The 20080-nt window shown below is 54.9% G+C and overlaps 2 protein-coding genes across 6 annotated transcripts in view; one reads left to right on the top strand and one right to left on the bottom strand.

The window, feature by feature from the left end:
* Positions 1 to 13988, bottom strand: part of RARA (retinoic acid receptor alpha) — a 48465-nt gene extending 34477 nt beyond the window's left edge. Inside the window, exon 1 of one of the 5 annotated variants that reach the window (XM_009190553.2) lies at positions 13878 to 13988. The gene's annotated coding sequence lies outside the window, so the exon portion shown is untranslated. Of the gene's footprint in view, positions 1 to 391; positions 411 to 3141; positions 3161 to 4231; positions 4251 to 4780; positions 5004 to 13877 lie in introns of those variants that run through there. The other 4 variants (XM_009190554.3, XM_031657601.1, XM_031657602.1 and 1 more) reach the window with 4 other exon arrangements.
* Positions 550 to 5513, top strand: LOC116271061. Its single transcript, XM_031657605.1, has 2 exons — positions 550 to 904; positions 4475 to 5513. The coding sequence occupies exons 1-2, from the start codon at positions 770 to 772 to the stop codon at positions 4835 to 4837; spliced, it is 498 nt and encodes a 165-aa protein (XP_031513465.1). The 5' UTR covers positions 550 to 769; the 3' UTR covers positions 4838 to 5513.
* Positions 13989 to 20080: the final 6092 nt, after the last annotated feature.

Below are 20080 nucleotides of genomic sequence, written 5' to 3'. Positions count from 1 at the left end.
TCACAAAGTCACAGCCAGATGCGGTCACAGTCTCCCCAGCACTCAGTCTGAGTAGGTGGCAGTGACTCCTCCCCACAGACAGAAGTCTGGGGGGTCCTGGGGAATCTGGAGCATCAGAGACCACACACACTCAGCCTGAAAGGACCCCCCAGTCAAGTCCCCCAAGTACCCCCCTAGCCTAGCGGGGAAGGGTAGCTCCTTCCCCACAAGAACCAGGGCTAGTGCCCATGGCAGACATCACCATGGCAACCAACAACAAACATCCCAGGAACCACAGTGGGACAGGAAGTGACAGCCACGTGACAGGAAGACATTTTTTTTCTCAGTGTTGGGGGGTGATGAAGATTGTTTGCAGCCCCTGGGGAATCAGCTGTCCCCAGGTTTCTCCTACCTGGAGCTGGAGGGAAGGGGGACCACTAGGAAGGAGGCCAACCCCCCCTTGCTCTGCACAGTGGATCACAGGACTGACAGGGCTCTCCCTCCTGCCTGCCACTCATGGGTTCCCCCCTTAACCCCCCTCTTTTCCACTTCCTGCCGTGACTGGAGATCAGAGAACTCCCCACCGCAGCTTCCCCTTCTCAAGTCTCGATTCCTGGGCTGAAGGTTTCACTGTGGGGTGAGGGACAGAGGGAAGGAGGGCTGAGGACCTGCAGTAGGACCCAGGGGACAGAGGCTCCGGGGAGAGGGCCAGGATAAAGCCACTCCAAGGTAGGTGTGTACACACAGACACACAGCGAGTGGGTCACAGTGACACCGCCTGCAGGGTACAATGACACATGGAGACTGCCTGACCTCAAGTAACTCTGGGGGGAGAGGGAACAGCCAGAGGACCCAGCCCCGGCGTGCCCCATTCTTGCCCTGTCCTGAGCCTCCACGTTCATCTCCGGCATCTACTGGCCTCCAGGCAAGCAAGGTCCCACTGTGCCCAGCCCCTGCCACCTCTCCCCTGCCGCCTCTTCCCTGCCACCTCTCCCCTGCCTTTTGTGCTGAGGAATCCCCCTCACTGCTCCAAGGTGCCTGCCCAGACGAGGGCACCTTGGCTGAAGGTGGGGGAATGGAACCTCCCTCCACCCCCCTCCCCTTCTCTGCAGATGTCCCAGACTATATTTAGCCCAAACCGGGCGGCCAGCCAGACCCAGACTCCCCACTGGCCCAGAGCTGAGCTCCCAGTTTTTAGGCAATTAAAACATTAACAGAGAACCACCCCCATCTACACACCCCCACACCCCCAGTCCTGCCAGGGCAGCACAGCTCTGAAAACTTGAAGGAAGGCAGCCCAGCTCTGCAGCCACAGATGGGGGTGGGGGTCATCGGGCAGGACAGGGGCATCATCCATAAGACCAGGTTGGTCTTGGAGTGGCGAAAGGGAAGCCTTTCCTTGTTCCGGCAGAAGGGAAAGGCATATCCAGTTGGGGGGGTGGAGTTGCCTAGCTGCAGAAATTACACCTGTCATTCTGCAGCCCCCTCCCAGGCAAGCTCCAGTTATAGGGCTGGGGTTGGCAACAGGTGCGGGCCAGCCTGGCAGCAGCCTAATCCCCCCACTGGCTCCCCAGGCTGAGAGTGGTGCCTAGAGGTCCAGCAGTGGCCCTTTGGGGCAGGATGTTAAGTAGGAGGAGGTGTCACTGGCCAGAGGGGTGGGCAGCCCATGGCCCTTCCGTAAGAGCTGGCCCTCATGATGTGTGCTGGAGGGTCTAGGGAAGCCAGGGAAAACGTAGTTCCATAGCACCTATTTCATTTCCCCATGATGCCAGGTGGGCGGGCTAGAGTGTGGGAGGTCTGTCTGCCTGCCTCTTCCTCCTCCTCCTCCTCTCCAAATTCCAGGAACAGGCAAGGGAGGCTCCAGTTGTGGGGAGAGAGGGAGAGCAAGCAGGCGGTCCCAGCTAGGGGGGAGCGAGGGGAGGGCGGGACTGGAGCGGGAGGCAAGATCCAGACGAAGCAAGAGACACCCACACCCGAGACACCCACACCCGAGCCAGACTGGGGACAGACACACCAACGCTGACACATTCTCACACTAGGCCAGGTCCCCACATGCTGCCCACCCTGTGGGGACACCCAGACACCCTTAGCCAATTCTGCCAATTCTCAGAATACTCCCCGGACACACACGGAGATCCAGGCCCTGCCCCTCACTGCGCATCCCCCTACAAACCGTGTGGGCTCCAGACAGCAGCCAGAGGGTGGAGAGGGGAGTAGAGGGAGGAAAGACAGCAGGCGTCAGAGAGAATGTGCAGCCCTGGGAGCCGGGGTATCAGTTGCCATACTCCTTTCCCAAAACCCAGTAAGTCAAGACAACCCTGGTCATCTTGCCAGGGGCCCTGCCAGCTTCCCACACTCCCAAAACTACCAACACAAGATGGGGGTGGGTACTGAGCAAGCGGAGATTACCCCACTTATTTGTCGTAGGGACAGGATTACCATTCCCCCAGATGCCTATCACCCCAGATCCCAGGCAGTGCTCCCAAATATTAATAGACCCCACAGAGGCCAAAACATACCCACCCTTCCAGCCCAGCCTAAGTCCTATCCGGCTCATGCTTCCAAGAGGACTGGAAACTGGGCATTGGGGTTTGTATTTTGGGACAGGCCCCACCCTCACATCACACAGTTCTGAGGACCATCCCACCTGAGACTGCAGTCTGAGCAAGGAGTGGCCTGGGAGGAAAGGTCCCAGAGGGCAGAGTCAGCCTCCAAGACTAAATGGTTTAGGGGAAGGATGCTCATTAGCTGGGGTCTGGGTGAATGTCCCCAAAACAGAACTGAGAGGCCACTCCGACAATGTCCTCTCCCCCATACTTAGATGGGGTGGCAGGAACCACGTCATGGCACATGTGGGTGACTATGCCCAGCGGGGGAGGCACATGGGCGATCAGGATGGGGCTGCCCACAGCTGGCTTCCTGCCAGGCTGCCTCAAGGTTGGGAGTAGGAAGGGGACTAAAAAGGAGTCCCAGGGTGGCAGCTGGGGCATTTAGGGTCAGACTGAAGGGATAGAGATTTAGGGGCTATAGGAAGGAGGAGGTGGCCAGGATTAAGCCATTCCAAGCCCAGGATCTTCTCAGAACTGCCACTGCATCTGTGCCACCATTGTCAGTCTGATGGTGAAACCCCTGCAGTGACACCTCATGTACACTCACTCATACCCTCAAAATCCTTGCAAATCCAAGATCCTCAGCTCCCAAGAGGCTACTCCAGTCTGACCCTCCTGACCTCTCTTTCAGGATACCACATGGTCCAGACTCCCAGGCAGTACTGATGTCCCAGCTGCTCCTAGCATACCATCTTTCACAGCCACAAACTCCCAGACTCCACAACCACCCCCTCTTCTTCCTCCAGGAAGAAGCATCATACAACCAACTCCAAATATTTTTTCTCTTGTTCCTCCCCACTAGCCTCATCTCCTCCCGCCCCCCCCTCGGCCCCCTCCAGGGGAAGCCCCAAGGCTCCAAGCCACCCCCACTCCAACCTGGGGCTTCCCCGGCACAGCCTCCTCATCGAGCCCTGTAGGAGAGTTTGGGGCCTGAGGTCCAATTTCCTAGCAAGACCTGGAAGGTCCTTACAGAACCACTTCCCCAAAACAATCTTGCCCTATGAAGACTGCAGACAGGGAAGGGTATAAGAGACATCCCAGAATGTCCTGGCCAGGAAAGTGAGGAGAGGGAGTGTCAAGGGCAGAAGTGATCCTTGGGGTAAGCAGCAGGGCGTGGGGAGTTGGGCGGTGTTCTCAGAAACAATCCTTTCCAAGAATATATACATACACATATGTGCACACAGCCATCAGACAGAAGGCAACCTGGTTACAGAAGACAGAGCCAGAGGGGGCAGGAGGTACCCTTCCAGGCCATCACATTGGGCATCCGATCCAAGACAGACTGGAGGGTGCGGAAGCATCTCCAAGGCTGGGGAGCTCTTCTGGCTGGTTTCCGGATTAGTTGGTCCCCATCCCCACCCTAACACATTGGAGGCCTGTCCTTCGCAAGGAGCAGCCTGACAACAGGGCAGTGCCCAGAGAGAAGATGAGGGGACATAGCCAAGCTCATATCCCAGCCGCCCCCCCAACCCCACAACAGGCTCACACACACATCTGGCCAGCAGCTTCCAAGCCTCGTGGGTGGCACCAGGTCCCAGACACCCTCAGCAGAGCAAAGTCCACCAGTCTATTCCGTCTTTCCCTCACCCCAAAAAGCTCCCACACCCCATGGTGGTAGAAGACCCAGGAACACCCCTACATACATACTGCACTGGCTCCTGCACCCAATTCTGAGTGAGTTCCCCTCACTCCACGGGGGACACTGGCTGAGCGGGCCCCGCCCCCGGCCGGCTCCCTCTGGTGGGAGTGGGCCCCCTGGCTGATTCTCCCCAAACCACAGGGCAGCTCAGATAACAGGAGGGAAAAAGAGAGGGGGCTAGTCCGTTGAGCATCCGATCTCTCCCCAAACAGGTTTGAAAGCCTTTTTGTTTTGATTGTTTTTAAAGAGAAACAGAGAGAACAGGAGTTCCCAGCGGTGGTTCTGCAACAGCTCGAGCGCGGGGGACACGCGCAGCAGACGGCCACAGACGCCTCAAGGCTGCGCGCGAAGACACGGCGCAGGCAGACGCACAGACGGGGCTCCCCCACCCTGGACACGGCGGCAGCGAGTTGGGAAGCCCAGGAAACCCCGGGTTCCGTCGGAAGCCTCCCGGCACCCAGTCCCCTCCCGCAGCGCCAATCTGGGGCAGGACATGGGGCCCCGACGCCTGTGGGAACCAGGGGCTCCCCAAAATCCCCGGGGGAGGAGTTACCTCGCAGCCGGGGACGCAACCCGTTCGGGGTGCCCGCGAGCACAGCGTCTGCCCTAACCCGGCGCCCTGGTGCTGCTCGGCATCAGGGTGCAGGGTCCCGGGAGAGGAGCCGTCCGGGGGGCCGCGGCTCAGGGGCGCGGGGCGACGGCAGCGGCCATAGCGAGTCACGTGCGGAGGCTGAAACTTTACCCGGAGCCCCAGACTGAAGGGGCGGAGGGTACGGAGCAGAGGTGGGGGGGAGGCCCTCTCCCTCAGGCCCGCCCCTGCCCGCCCACCGACCAATCATCAGTCAGGGGCGGATCTACAGACTCACGCCCGCCCCCGCCTCTCCTTAATAGACCCCGAGAAGGGCGAGTCTTAAAGGAGCCGCTCCTAGCTGAAGACTAGACCGTGGGAATCCGGGAGAACCCCTCCCTCAGACCCAGAACCGAAGATTCAGAGCGACAGGGGGGGTGAGGTTCTGCGCAAAGAATGAAAATAGCGCTCGGTGGAGAAGACCGCAGCGTGTGGTATCCTACACTCCTTTCCCCCCAACCACACACACACCCACACCTAAACCCGAGAAGTGAGGCGGCGGCGTAACATGGAAGTGAGTGCGGTGACTCCTGCCCTAGCTGTCAAGCCCTTGAATCCTATAATTATAATCCTCTTCTAGGGACCAGCTGGAACTGAGAGCTGTGTGACCTTGACCAAGTCACTTCCCTTCCCTGGATCTTAAGTATCTCAGCTGCAAGAAGTAAAAAAATAAAGTCCAGGAGTAGATCTCCCACAAGTACATCTCTTCTTTCCCCAAACACCTTTCCAGCTCCAGTGGGTCCTAGGAACTCTGGCTCAACCCAACCCCCCAACCCCCTTAAAGTACTCTTCTCGAAGGGCAAGACTTTTGGATCTTCCAGTAGGGGCGCCCAGGAGCACCCCTCCGTGCTCAAAGACTCAGACTCAAGCTTCTCTCTCCCGAACAAGTCTGGAGAAGCCAGTAAAGCTCTTGTTCATATTCCAACTGGACAGGATCTGAATCACCCTCCATCTGAGAGACCCCAGTCCCCAACACAGTCATGACCCCGCTCCCAGCCTGCTGCTCTGTTTGGGAGGATCCTGTCCCCATCGCTAGCAGTCCACTGGCGAGCTTAGGGGGAAGCAGAATCGCTTAGGGAATACTCCCCTCTCGCCCTGTTCCCAGGCAGAGAAGTGGCCACGAGTGCCCCCACAGAACTTCCCACTGGAAGGGGAAGTGCTGCACTCCCAGGCCTCCAGCCCAGTGAGGAGACTCTCAGCCTGACCCGGTGGCAGAGCTCTCAGACCCACTGGTCCGACGGCGGCCGCCGCTTTACAGAGGAAAAGAGAGGCCAAGAGCAGGCACTAGGTTTTGTCTACGGTCGCACCACTTGCAGAGCCGGGTCTAGAACTGAAGTATCTGATTGTCCCTGGCTTTAGCCCAAGAACCGTGGTAAGGTAGGACAAGCCAGGATGGCGGGACGCTCTGCCCTGAGGGCCGGCGCACGGGAAACTGCCCCAGCAGTGCTGGGCCGCGCTTCCCCAGGCCCCTTCCCGCCCGCTGGGCCGGAGCTGTCTCCCGCTCCCGTCTGGATTTCCGTCTGCCGGTGCGAACCTCCCGCCCAGCCCCTCCCGCCCTGTCCTGTCCAGATTCATCCGCAAACATGCGCTCAGCCGGCAGGAATGCGCCAATGGCTCCCAGATGTGGACGCCACCGCTTAACCCCTTACCCCCCAGCCGCGCTCCCCCAAGGGCCTTCCAGCCTGAGCCCCGACAACAGCAGGGAGCTCTGCCCAGGTGAGAACCAGCCCAGGACTGGAGTCAGCGCCAGCCCACCCCCAGTGCCCACAGGCATCTCCCAACCTAGATCCTACCGGTCTTCCTTCCTTGAGGCTAGAGGGGAAGGCTCATGGACACAAGAATGCAAGCATGCATGCACATAGCTACACTGCCTCCCAAATGGGACGACCTTCAGGTACACCTACCATCATAGGGTCAGGCATCCTGGTACAAATGCATTTCCACGTGCACATTCAGGGCAGGGATGTGTACACCCCCGACGCATGTATGCACATCCACGCATGAACAAGTACATTCAAACACATTTGTGCACAGACAAGGGCATGAAGCAGAGGGTGGGGCACACTTCTACACAGGCACAGAAGTAGCCCCATGTGTGGATGAGAGAACAAATTCATACAGACAAACCCACCCCCCGCAGGGGTCAGACACTCAAACAAGACCAGCACCCATGTGTACAAACACACAGCATGCACATCTTTGGGGCATTTCCTTCCTGCCCAGGGCAACAAGTACCACCGGTCCAAGGCCCAGCCTTACTCAAGCTTGACTGCAGAAGGCAGGAGAGGTCCCCAGGTGGGGGATCAGGAGTCTTCAATCTGCAGCAGCAGCTGAACTCCAGCTGTGCTGGGCTCATAACAGGGCTTCCACCACCCCCTCCCACCAGGGACCCTGATGCAGGAGGAGAGAAGGGTACCCAGGGAGCAGCAGGAAACTAGCAGAGAGAGAAAAGCCACATGCTCAGGGGCGCCTCACTCTTGGGGCCTACTATTTCCCTGCACACAGGAGATAGGCTGGGGGAGGAGCCTGAGCCACTGGTTTCCCAAGAAAAGGATCCCTCTTCAAACTAGAGGAAGTGAAGGAAGAGAGTCTGGACAGGTACCAAGGCCAGTGGCAGTTCTCAGTAGTCAAAAAAGATAAAATATAGCTCTGAGACACCCTAGGAGGGCCCACACTTCTAGTACAACAAGGCTGTCCTCTCACAGCCTGTGGAAACTCCTGAAGAACAGCATTAAGTGATAGTCCGAAGAGAGGATGAGAAGCAATTGGCCCTCCAAGACCACCAGGATGGTGCGGGAGTTTGTTGGAACCAGCTCCAGCTGACTCCTCTTCCCCTCCCAAGCCTCCTAGCTCATCCCAAAAGCAGCTCCTCCCACAAGTACCTTAATAGTCCCACTCCATTTGATTCTCACAGTCCTGAAGGGGCAGGCTCCTGTTGCCATTGTACAGATGAGAAAACTGAGGCTTAAAAAGAAAATTGCCTTCCTCAAGGTCATACAGCTTGTCAATAGCAGGGCTGGGATTCAAACCCAGGCCAGGTATGGTGGCTCACACCTTTAATCCTAGCACTTTGGGAGGCCAAGATGGGACAGTTGCTTGAGTCCAGGAGTTCAAGACCTGTCTGGGCAACATAGCAAGACCCTGTCTCTTTTTTGTTAAAAAAAATATATATATATATCCCAATCAATGTTCCCTCCTCAACTCTCCCCTCCCCTACTTACTCCAAATCAAACATCTATCACTCCACTCTGTGCCCTGCTACCTCTTTCTTCACCCCTCAGTGGATCACAAGGGAGAAGCACCATCCTTGCCTGGCTCTGCAGGTTTATGGGTGGGGCCGGGACATGCCAGAGGGAGATCGGAGAAGACACTGGGGGCAGCACACATAGCCCTCCACCCCCACCAAAAGCGTGGTGCCCACCTGCCTAGCAGGCATGGCTGGGTGACTCAGCTGCATCCGGGGGAGATGCCAGGGCAGTGACTCACCTACCGAGAAGAGCTGAGCCTGGCATCATGCCAGCCCCAGGACAGAAGTGACTTAGTCACCACCGAGACTGTGATGCCCAGCAGGCACGGCCCAAGGATTGGAGACAGGGGCAGAGTGTCCCTCCATGGTTACATGCGCCCCCTGGTGAAGAATGGGCCTCAGCATTTTGGGGCCAGCAATGTCTGTGCCAGCCCCTGCCCCCTCACCACTGCCCACCCCCACCACACCAGGCCCTGCTCCAGTGCCAACAAGTTTTGTGAGACCCCTGGGCTGCCCTGCCCCCACTGCAGCCTGCCCATCACTCACCACCCACTCTCCCACCTGCCCCACCTCCTCCTGCCACCCAAGTTGTACCCAGGCTGTGAGTCTCCTTTAACATGTCCTGGCAGCACTCCCTGCCCCCACAGCCCCTCTCACCCTCTCCCCCCATACACACATGCACTCATACACACTTCTGCCAGCCTTGTTTCTGCCAGCAGCTGCTGAAGTTGTTGAGCAGGAGGGAAATTGGGAGGGTGGGGTGCAGGGATTGAGTTACCAGAGCTGATGGGGTGGGCTGTCACCCAATCCCTTCCCCAGCTAGTCCCCACCCCCACCCCACCCCTCTACCCACAGTCTCCCTCACCCACCTGCCTCCCTCCCCACCTCTGGCTGGCAGCCTACTGCCCTTTAAGCCCCTCCACCTAAGCTAGAAAATAAATGTTCAAGAGTATTTGTCATGCTAAGACCAGCCCAGTATATGAGAGAGAGAGAATGAGACAGAGATGAACAGAAAGAGTAATTCCTGTGCTCAGTGCTCTGGCTACAACCACTAAATATGTGTATGTTGAGCCAGAAGGGGGCTGAGCAACTCCACAAGTCCCAGAAGAGTTGGTGGGGCCCAACGGGAGTTGACAGGCTAAACAGCCTCAATCCATTTGCACTATTGATTTCTCACACACCGCAGTAGGCCTGATGGGGGGCATGATAAATCAGCCCCCCAGAGACACAGAACTGAGTGGAGAGAAGGGGAGGGGCTCCTACAATACAAATGGTGGCGCACCATGACCTGCTTGGTGCATTGGGGGTGGGCAGCAGAGGAATAGGAGATGTTGAGTGGCATGAGGCAGGGTAGGGGAGAGGGAGAGGGTGTAAGGCCTGTCTGGAACACCTCCTTCCAGCTGGGTCTGAACTAATTTGAAGGAAGAACGTGGGGGACAGATGCACCATGTGTGGCTACACAGGCAGGGCCTTGAACAACCCCAGGGGGTGCCATTCACATCATAATCTATGGAATGGTTCCCCCTGCAGCTGTGCAACATGGTGGCCCTTGGGGAGAGCCTAAGGCAGAAGACAGAAAGCAGACTGAATTCTGAGGGACCACAATTCTCCACTAAGTTTTCTCCCTATATACACCCCAACTTGCCCCAACTTTCCCTGCCTCCAGGCCTCAGAGGGGGCCCCCTTCTGACTAGTGATCAGAAGCCAGTAGTAATCTTCCCACTGCTCAACTCTGCTCCCTTTTTTTGTTGGGGAGATTGGCAAACAGCCACCATGACCCACAGGTCCTGGGCAGGGTAGGAAGAGGGCTCACAAAGGGCTCTAGGAAGTCTGGACGTCCCTTCTGTAAGGTGTCTCCTAGCCCCACAGCTCACCAGCTTGTGAGCCTGCTGGAGCCTGTCCAGTACCTCCATTCACACCAGTGGCCACAGGCCACCCAAACAAACCCAACTCTGACCTCCTTCCAGCCTGGACACAGACTCTCTCCACATGGAGACTTATAAACAAACCAAACTGGGATTTACAGAGACCCTGCACAAACAAGCAGAGGCGAAAATGGACCAGGTGTGCCTGGCTCATGGTCCTCCTTGCTGCAGTAGGGGAAGGAAGCACACTGAGGTGTAGTGAGGAACCATGACAACAGAAAAATGGTGCAAAGGGAGGGCCTGGGTTCAGGTCTCAACACAGCCAGTGACTGATTGAGTGTCCTCTCTAGGCCTCAGTTTCCTTCTCTGAAAGGGGAAGGGATTGCCTAGCTAGCCCCTAAAACCTCTTCCAGCTCTGAGTCCAGTTGGATAAAGAAAGCCCTGAAGGGTGCCAGGACTCTTCCACCCACTCCAGCCCAGCCCGGCCCATCTACCTGGGTCAGGTCCCTCTGGGTAAGGTCTTGCCCCTGCTCCTCATGCCTCCTTGCTCTGTCTTCTGCCCCTCTGGCCCTTCCTCACACCTCTGCCTGCCTGCTTACCCTCACCTTGGCAAGCCCCTCTGCCTGCCCCGTGCTGCTCTGCACGTCCCTCCTGCCAGGGGACTGACCAACTAAAAATAGTCCCTGCAGCCTTTCTCGCCCACAGCTGCCCAAAGAGCAGGAAACGAGGGGGGCAGGGAGGCCCATGCCCTGCCTTCCCCCAACTAATTCCCAGGTCAGAATCTTGTCCAGCACTCCAGCCTGGGGCTAGTGCCAACTTGGCCATCCTGGGGGCATCCCACACCCCTTCCCTAGGGGGAGGCCTGCCCATAAGTGCCTGCAATCACAGAGCTGCCCCTACCCTGTGGGAGGAGGAGAAAGGAGGCAAGCGGTCTAGAGGGAAACCTTCCCAATTTCTGACAAATCAGTGCCAACCACATTGTGGGCACCCAGAGGGCAGGGCCTGGCTCTACTGACTGGTCTTTTGAGGGCAGGAAGAATTGGCGTGGGGAAGTTTGTGACAGTTTCCTTCATCCTGGCCCAACTGGAGGGAAGACAAAATAGTGCCCCAGCCTCAATTATGTTAGTCCCTTGTTCCCCAAAACCAGGGATTTCGATAGCCACCCCTAGATATCATGGGGAAAACAAGCTAAAAAATGAGAGCAGGAGATGTAGGCTTCTGTAAAGACAGAAGCCTGGAGGCAAGAATAGGCCATGCCTGCCAGGCTGGGCATGTGCTGCCCTCAAGCTGAGTCAGAGGCTAGGAGGGAGAAGCTGGGGTGCTACAGTGCCAGAGGCTACTGTGCCCCCACCCCTGTCCCACCTGGGATTCCTGACACCTCCCAGCCCTAGGGGAAGGCCCTCCCCACACAGAAGGAAGGAAACCAGCTAAGCGACTCTCTGGAGCCCTGCAGGGGAGCCCTGCACCACAGGCGGGCGGGAAACCCAGGAGTCCTGGCGCCCAGCCCAGAGAGAGTGAAATACCTTGGAGGGGAGGAAACAGCCCAGATTGAGGCAGACATGTGGCACCCCAGAAGCTCCCAGATGTGACCCACAAGGAGGTACTGGCCAAAGGGTCTAGAGGAGGCAAAGTGAACGCATTTCTGAACAAGAAGAGAGAAGAAAGTGGGGCTATGGGAATGGGGTGGCGGGGGTCAGCCTGGCTCATCGCTGTCCTTTCCTCCTTGTCAGAGTCAGAGACACTGACATTAAGGTCATCAAATATCAACCAGGTCCTCAGGACCTTGGTGTGTTTCCTCCTCTCCTAGTCTCCAGACCTCAGCCTGTTCATTCCTGAGCTTCCTCTGGCACCCCTTCCTTGGGGCCAAGCCAAGTAAGAAATCAGCAGGCCCAAGGTGGTGCTCGGGAGGCCGGGGCAGTGCCAGGGGCAGTCCTCATACCATCCTCCCACTGGCTTCCCTCCCGCCTGCTCTTAGCCGCCACACATATCTCAGCTGTCGAATCCGATTAGGGCTCCTGCCCAGTGAGCCGGACAAGGAGGCCACTGGGCAGGGGAGAGAGAGACAAGGACGCCAAGCAGGGATGGCAGAAGGAAGGTGGAGACATGGCTCAGGGGAGCAAGTATGGGGCCCCAGAGGAAGAAATGCCTGGTGGAGAGATCTGTACTCTGTGACCACAGGTGCTCTGGCAACAGCTACAACCTGCATTAGGGGAATTCTGCAGTACCCAGGGCAATAGCCCTGCCTGGTTCCTCCATCCCCCAGATGGGCAAAGGATGGGGGAAGAAAACTAAAGGCAGAGAGATTGACCTAGATTTAGGAAGAGGATTCCATCCTAGATCCCCCCAGCCATTACTACCGTTTGCAGTGAGCTTTATGATACATTCTCTGTATGGTCTTGGTGGCAATGTCCCTGCTTGCTACTGATAGCCATTTTTACAAATGAAGAAACTGAGGCTTAGCAAAGGGGAAGACATATATAAACACACATAGTTAAGTAACCAGGCTAAGTCTCCAGTTCAGTCCTCTGATTCCCAGTCCACTGCTCGCAGTCAGAATCTCTACTTTCCTTCTTGGATCAAGACCAGAGGGAAGTCTGAAGCCACTCCATTATCCACCGTGTCCTCCAAAACCAACCTTTAGGGGACCCAGGGAGTCATGGAAGAATGCAGAGCACACCCCACACCTAGACAGAGCTACCAGATGGGGACATGCCACCCACTCCTACCACACACTGAGAGCTAGAGGAGTTCCCTCAGTGTGACCAGTCTCTTCTATCACCCCCTCCCCAGTCTACTACCCCCAGAAGCAAGATACACACTCACACATGGTAACTCATACAAGATGTACACCCTTCCTGTAAACCCACCAAACCAGAATGACATGCCCTAGATCTTCAGAGAGCAGGGCCTGTCTGCCCACCACAGGAGAGAAAAATAAGCCACTGTAAACAGTAGGTGCCATCTAGCCCTCTCCCAGAGAGCCTGTAGTGGGGCAGAAGCTTGGGGACCTCGTAGCTCTAGAGAAACACCAGGAGCCTGAGATTCTGAAAGCCAAGGAGCTCAGGAAGCTGGCAAGGCTGGGTGACCTCCTCAATCTGGTCTACACTCCCTTCCCTAGCCATCTGGACTGAGCCTGTTCTGGCCTGGGCCACACTCTGGTATCCCTCCCCTTCAATGCATGCTGCCACCTCTATCCAAAGCTTCTAGCTCTTACAACCACATTGTCTCTACACACACACACACACACACACACACACACACGGGTGGGGTGGGGGTTTCTGCAGCAGGTGTTGAGATGTTGACAGCGATGGGGGCTCTAAGCTGAAAGAACTTTCCTAGAGGAAAAGGTCACCAAAATGCTCACAACCTCCACTACCCTCCAGCAAAGCCTTTAGCCACCCAAGTGTGAGATGAACCTGGAAGGGGACATTAGTTCCCCTACAAGGTGAGTAGGTAGTGGGGGCAAAGTCCTGAGTTCTTTGGGCGAGGAAGCAAGAAAGAAATCCCTCGGGGAAAGCTCATGTCTCTCTCTGGCTCTCTCCTCTGTTACCCCAGCACTTGCCAATTCTCCAGTCTAGGTGGGGTGGGGGAAGGGGTATTAGGCAATACTGCAAAGGAGGGTGCAAGGGCGTGGGGCCTGGGCAGACCTTCCCCCTACTCCCCACTCTTAGCTAGAGACCGGGAACTGCCTCAGGAGAAACGCAGGAAGGGTACTGGAGGGTGCAGGGGGCTCTGAGCTTTCAGACACCCCACTGTTCCCAGGCTCCCACCTCCCAGGACTACAGTGAGCGACGGGAGAGGAGGGATGGGGAAAGCCAGAACTGGCGAGAGGGAAACGGCTAGATCAGAAGCAGAGGCCAGGGTCAAAGGCGGCCAAAGAAGAATTGGGAAGGGGTGTGCATGGTCCTACCTGCTCAGGTGTGTGCTGGCAGGGGGGCGATGGGGTTCCCAGGAGAACCGGGGAAGCCCTCTCAGCTCGATTCAGGATTCCCCCCTGCTTCTGGGTTAGGCTGCTGCAAGAGGCACGGGTTCCCGTTGGGTCCTAAAGCCCACTCGTCAAACAGAAGGCTCTCCCCGCCCTCTTCCACTGGGTCAGCCGGCGCAGAGCGGAGGACTGATTGGGAAGAAATAACCCACTGGAAGAAAGATGCGCGTCTGGTCGTCGGCTGGGGACAGGAACAGTTCCCTGTCTCAAATACACAGCATATGGACAACTTGAGGATAGGATGGCATGAAACAGGAGAAAATAGACATTTCTTCCTGCCTGCCCTGAGCAGATGGATTTAGGTTTTGGTGCTGGAGGTGGGGTTAAGATCTCTTTCCCTGCCACTCCTGCTAAGGCATTTGGCTAGAGGTTTTGGGAAGGGAGCATTCATTTGGTTGGGCGCTCACTTTTGTCCTCTTCCTCATGGACTGCAGGAGTCCCTTCATCCCTCCCAGTTATTCCCAAGTGCCTAGGAGGCCATCCAGGGGGAAAAAACAAACAAACAGATTTTCAGCATGTAAAAAGTGCAGGCTCACTTAGATGGCAGCTGGAAACAGGGGGGAAAAGGTAGGACCAATGTATGTGTACCTGGGAATGTGTGGGGTCTGCAAATGTACATATATAGGCAAGAGTATAAACAGGTGGGGTTAGGGAAGGAGAAAAAAACAAAAAAGGACTTTGGGTTCCATCTATTACTGGAAATGGTGACTGGCAGTGGAAGAACAGGACGCAGAATCTAGAGGTCAACTAGTGCCCCTACCCAGCCCTTAGTAATGTCCCGAATCTTTTTTTTTTTTTTTGAGACAGAGTCTCGCGCTTCGCCCAGGCTGGAGTGCAGTGGCCGGATCTCAGCTCACTGCAAGCTCCGCCTCCCGGGTTCACGCCATTCTCCAGCCTCAGCCTCCCGAGTAGCTGGGACTACAGGCGCTGCCACCTCGCCCGGCTATTTTTTGTATTTCTTAGTAGAGACGGGGTTTCACCGTGTTAGCCAGGATGGTCTCGATCTCCTGACCTCGTGATCCGCCCATCTCGGCCTCCCAAAGTGCTGGGATTACAGGCTTGAGCCACCGCGCCCGGCCAATGTCCCGAATCTTTATGACCAGAATAAACAAGTTGAAGAGAGAATATTTTCCTAGATACCATTTAGGATAAATCTAGGGGCAGAGGGACTTCAATACAACAGATCAACTTCAAGGTCAGTGATTCGGTTTAGTATAGCCAGTCTTCTCAGTAGCTCAAAAGGGAGAATTCAGGTTTGGTGGGCTACATGGGCAAGAGAAAGGTGGATAAGAATTCTGAAGTTGTGGATTGAGAACATTTTGCAAGGAGAGTTGCACATATCTCTAGCAGCAGAGCAGGGAAAATGTCATGAGGGGAAGGGCCAGAGGAAGTCAGGGACAGACTTGAGGGGAGAGGGCATGGCCTTTGCCTAGAAGGGGAGAAGACACCAGCAATGCCTCCACCTCTTTCTGTCTTGCAGGAAGAACTGAGTAAAGGAGCTGGACTAAGGATGGAAGGCCCCAGGGTGGAGTCCATGGGGTGAGTTTAGGTCAAGCCTTTCACCCTAATGTGCCTCAGTTCTCTCCCAGCTGTTAAACAGGGCTCTTCGTTCTTCCCAGGCAGTTAATGAGTGTTTACAAAAGGGTTTGGAGATCCTCAGATCTCAGCTGGGCCACCACTACAGTTATAAAGTTCAGTAAGAGCTGAGTGTTATTTGGGGAGGAGAGGAGTAGGGGAAGAAGAAAACAGACTACTCTCTTACAGACTAAGGATAAAACTAAGCTCAGAGAGAAGCACAAGCCTAGCTGCCACAGGATATCCTTGTGCCCATGGATGGAGGTCACCCCACCCCCCATCAACCACCACCAAAGGCCGGCCTCCAGCTAGCTGTAGGCAGAACCCAGACTAGCAGCTGGTCTTCATTAACTCCAGCTTTTTCACCCCCCACTGTGAACCCACAGCTTCTACAGGCCTAGGCTAGAGGGGGCTGCCCTAGCCCGACCTTGCAGCTGACACTGGGGTGGGGGGCACCGCACCAAAGGCCAAGTTACCAGCTGAAAAGAAAGTCGAAGCAAGAGTCCTTTTTCCCATTGGGAGCAAGAAGAAAGCAGTGTGGGGGTGAGAGGGTGGAGGTGGGGGAATTTAGGGCAAACAGCAGGCAGTGAAGTCAGCTGGATTGAGGCCCAGAAACCCCCACACCCTGGGGCCAAGTCTTACTCTAGCTTTGCTTTCAGCTTAAGTCTTGGCGAGGCCCCAAACTAGGGAAGGCCCTGGTTGCCCCTTTCCGCCGCCCTACCCCCACCCTTATTAAATACACATTTTATCTCTCAGCATCTTCATTATCTTAACTGAAGGAGACAAGCAGTGGATGGCGGCAGCAGAGAGCGTCAGGAGAGGGGGGGTGGTGCGGGGAGCAGGCGCACCCTTGTTATAAAGTGCTGATCTAGCTCTTTCAGGCAGTGTGGGAAACAGAGGAGGGATCAAAGGGAGTGAGGCTGATTCAGAACTCAATTAGAGCTTTTTAAAAAACGAAGCTGGCTCTCTCCTTTCGCCAGTCTTCAGCCTTTACCCAAGCCCCTTGCACCCAATTAACTTCCACTGCCAGTGCCTTGGGGCTGGGGTTGAAAATCAAGGGGAGGCCAGAGGGCACACCTTCTCCCCTTACAGAACACACTGCTTCTAAGAGGAAGACCTGCACTGTTTGTAGCTTAAGAGAAGGTATCTTAGAAGGTACCTTATCTTTTCAGGAGGAACCTGAGATCACAACTTTCCCCAAGTTAAAAAGTGGGATATCAGGCAGGGCGCAGTGGCTCACGCCTGTAATCCTAGCACTTTGGGAGGCCAAGACGGGCGGATCACAAGGTCAGAAGGTCGAGACCATCCTGGCTAACACGGTGAAACCCCGTCTCTACTAAAAATACAAAAAATTAGCCGGGCGTGGTGGCGGGCACCTGTAGTCCCAGCTACTCAGGAGGCTGAGGCAGGAGAATGGCGTGAACCCGGGAGGCAGAGCTTGCAGTGAGCCGAGATCGCACCAGTGTACTCCAGTCTGGGCGACAGAGCGAGACTCCGTCTCAAAAAAAAAAAAAGTGGGATATCAAAGATGGGCTTCTCCCTAAACCCTTGCCTAGAGACCCAACTTCTAGCCAATCTAGCCACACTGCGTAACATCCAGACAGGCAGCCCTCTTGCCAGCCTGTAGGTGAGACTCTTCCCCGCACAGCCAAAGCGTCCCACCAGCAACATGGAAGTTGCCTCAAGCAAAATGCCACTACATCAGAGGGAGTGATTGGAATGCATCTGTGAGGCTAATGCTCCAAAACTGTGCCAAGACACATTTTCTAAGACTGAGCACCCTTCTTATGCAGAGGCCTGCTCCACCTTTGTGCAAAAGTACCAACATTTACCTTCACCTTGGAACTGTTCTCACCATGGAGGAAAAGGCAGCATCTTATTTGGTTAATTTATCTGTTCAGCAACTATTGAGTACCTACGAGGTATTAGGCACTACGCTAATTGCTAGGGACAGATACAAATGTAAATAAAATTTCAATCTTGGCTCTCTTTTGTTCTCCCTCAGCAGTCAAGGTTAACACCTCTCAAGATATTTAAAAAATATATAACCAGCCAGGCATGGTGGCTCAAGCCTGTAATCCCAGCACTTTGGGAGGCCGAGGCGGGCGGATCACGAGGTCAGGAGATCGAGATCATCGTGGTTAACACAGTGAAGCCCCGTCTCTACTAAAAATACAGAAAAAATTAGCCGGGCGTGGTGGTGGGCACCTGTAGTCCCAGCTACTCAGGAGGCTGAGGCAGGAGAATGGCGTGAACCTGGGAGGTGGAGCTTTCAGTGAGCAGAGATCGCGCCACTGCTCCAGCCTGGGTGACAGAGCGAGACTCAGTCTTACCAAAAAAAAAAAATATATATATATATATATATATAAAACCAAAATATATATATATATATAAAACCGAAGTCACAAAGTCACATCTTATTCCCAACTTCTCATTCTTATTGGTGTATCTGCTTTCTTTTACTTTTAGAGACAGGGTCTCACTCTGTCACCCAGGCTGTAATGCAGTGGTGTGATCACAGCCCATGCCGAGTTGAACTCCCGGGCTCAAAGCATCCTCCCGCCTCAGCTTCCCGAGTAGCTAGGACTACAGGTGCATGCCACCATGCCCAGCTAATTTTTAAGATTTTTTTGGTAGAGAAGGGTAAGGGGGGGTCTCACTATGTGGCCCAAGCTGGTCTCAAGCTCCTGACTTCAAGTAATCCTCCCGCTGCTGCCTCCTCCCAAAGTGTTGGCATTACAGGCATGAGCCACCACACCTGGCCTGATGTATATTCAAAGGGACACTTAGTAAAGATAGGGAGGAATGCAAACGGGGGGCTCAGAGAGAATAAGGCTCTGCCAACTTTTTGATCCCTGGGTAGATTGGACTTCACACATTATTTTTTGACAGTCTTACTCTGTCACCCAGGCTGGAATACAGTGGCATGATCTCATCTCACTGCAATCTCCACCTCCCAGGCTCAAGCAATTCTCCTGCCTCAGTCTCCCGAGTAGCTGTGATTATAGGTGTGTACCACGATGCCAGGTGAATTTGTGTACTTCTAGTAAAGACAGGGTTTCGCCATGTTGGCCAGGCTGGTCTTGAATTCCTGACCCTCAAGTGATCCACCTGCCTTGGCCCCACAAAGTGCTAGGATTACAGGTGTGAGCCACCGCACCCGGCATTTTTTTTTTTCTGAGACAGTCTCACTCTGTCGCCCAAGCTGGAGTGCAATGGTGCTACCTCGGCTCACTGCAACCTCTGCCTCCCGGGTTGTAGTCATTCTCCTGCCTCAGCCTTCCAGTAGCTGGAATGACAGGAACACGCCACCATGCCTGGCTACTTTATTTTAGTAGAGACAGGGTTTCGCCATGTTGGCCAGATTGGTCTCAAACTCCTGACCTCAGATGATCCACCTGCCTCGGCCTCCCAAAGTACTGGGATTACAGGCGTGAGCCACCACGCCCAGCCTGGACCTCACACATTCTTGCAGAGTTAGCTAGCCACAAGCAAGTCTCCATTGAGCCAGAAATGTCTGTGGCAGCTCTGGGGTTGAAATACACACCAATTTATTTTGTCTATGCTCTTTCCATGGCAATATCCAATACTCTATGGAAGCTTAATCAGCTTCCTTGGGGTGGGGGTGAGAGATAAACCAGGATATAGACAGACACTTCATCACCTTCAAAAGGAAGAATGTAGGTCAGCATCTTTGCCACTGCTCTAAGTGAAGCAGCCTATGATCGTGGCAAAAACTGCTAACCACAAGCCCATCCCATCCCATCCCATCCCACTAAAACTCCTACCACCTTCCTGTAGCTCTCAGCTTCAGTGAGAAAAGCCAGCAAGAAAAGGGCTTTCTTCCTCAGCAGTCTGAATTACACTTAAGACTTTACTGACAAACATATATCAGTTTTTGCTCCCACAAGGGCAGCGCAAGCCAAGCAGGGACACTAAGTCTGCTTCACGCATCATTGACAGAACCAACCCTGTTCCAATTGCTAAAGTCTTAAGAGCAGCAATGACCTAGAAATTGACAGTGAGGGGAGAAGTAAAGAAAAGGAAACTAACAAATCAGTAGACAGAAAACCCTATTTTCAAAACCAGGGGAAAGAGAGAGAAAGGAGATAGAGGGGAAACAAATTCGAATCTACCAATGTGATTTTGGCTGGAAGCCAGGGAGGATACATAGCAGCCCCACTGCGAGTCAAGCCATGTTCCTGACTCAAGCCCTACAGTTAAGACGAAGGCGCCAAGCCTCAAACACAACGAGGTGGGGAGGCTGCTCCTTATTGGGCAGGATCCTATTGTGGACACAGAACAGACAGCAGCTGCCCACAGTGTGGAAACAAACTGTAAAGCAGTCACGTCTCTTAAGGCTGCAGCATCCAATAAAATGTAATTTAAATCAAGCTTCGCATCTGTTCTCAATCCCATTCAGTCTCTGCTCTCCATCAGTCTTTGGACAATCTTTGCAATTATGCCTGTTAACCCTTATACTCCCAGACACTTTCCAACCTTCTAGGTATAGAACTGTGTTTCCATGTTCAAACTGCCTTCAGAGGGAATGA

The sequence above is a fragment of the Papio anubis genome, chromosome 17 (assembly GCF_008728515.1).
Source record: "Papio anubis isolate 15944 chromosome 17, Panubis1.0, whole genome shotgun sequence".
In the NCBI taxonomy this organism is placed as follows: Eukaryota; Metazoa; Chordata; class Mammalia; order Primates; family Cercopithecidae; genus Papio; species Papio anubis.
Note: the sequence above shows the minus strand (reverse complement) of the source record. Positions and strands in the feature narration are given on the sequence as shown.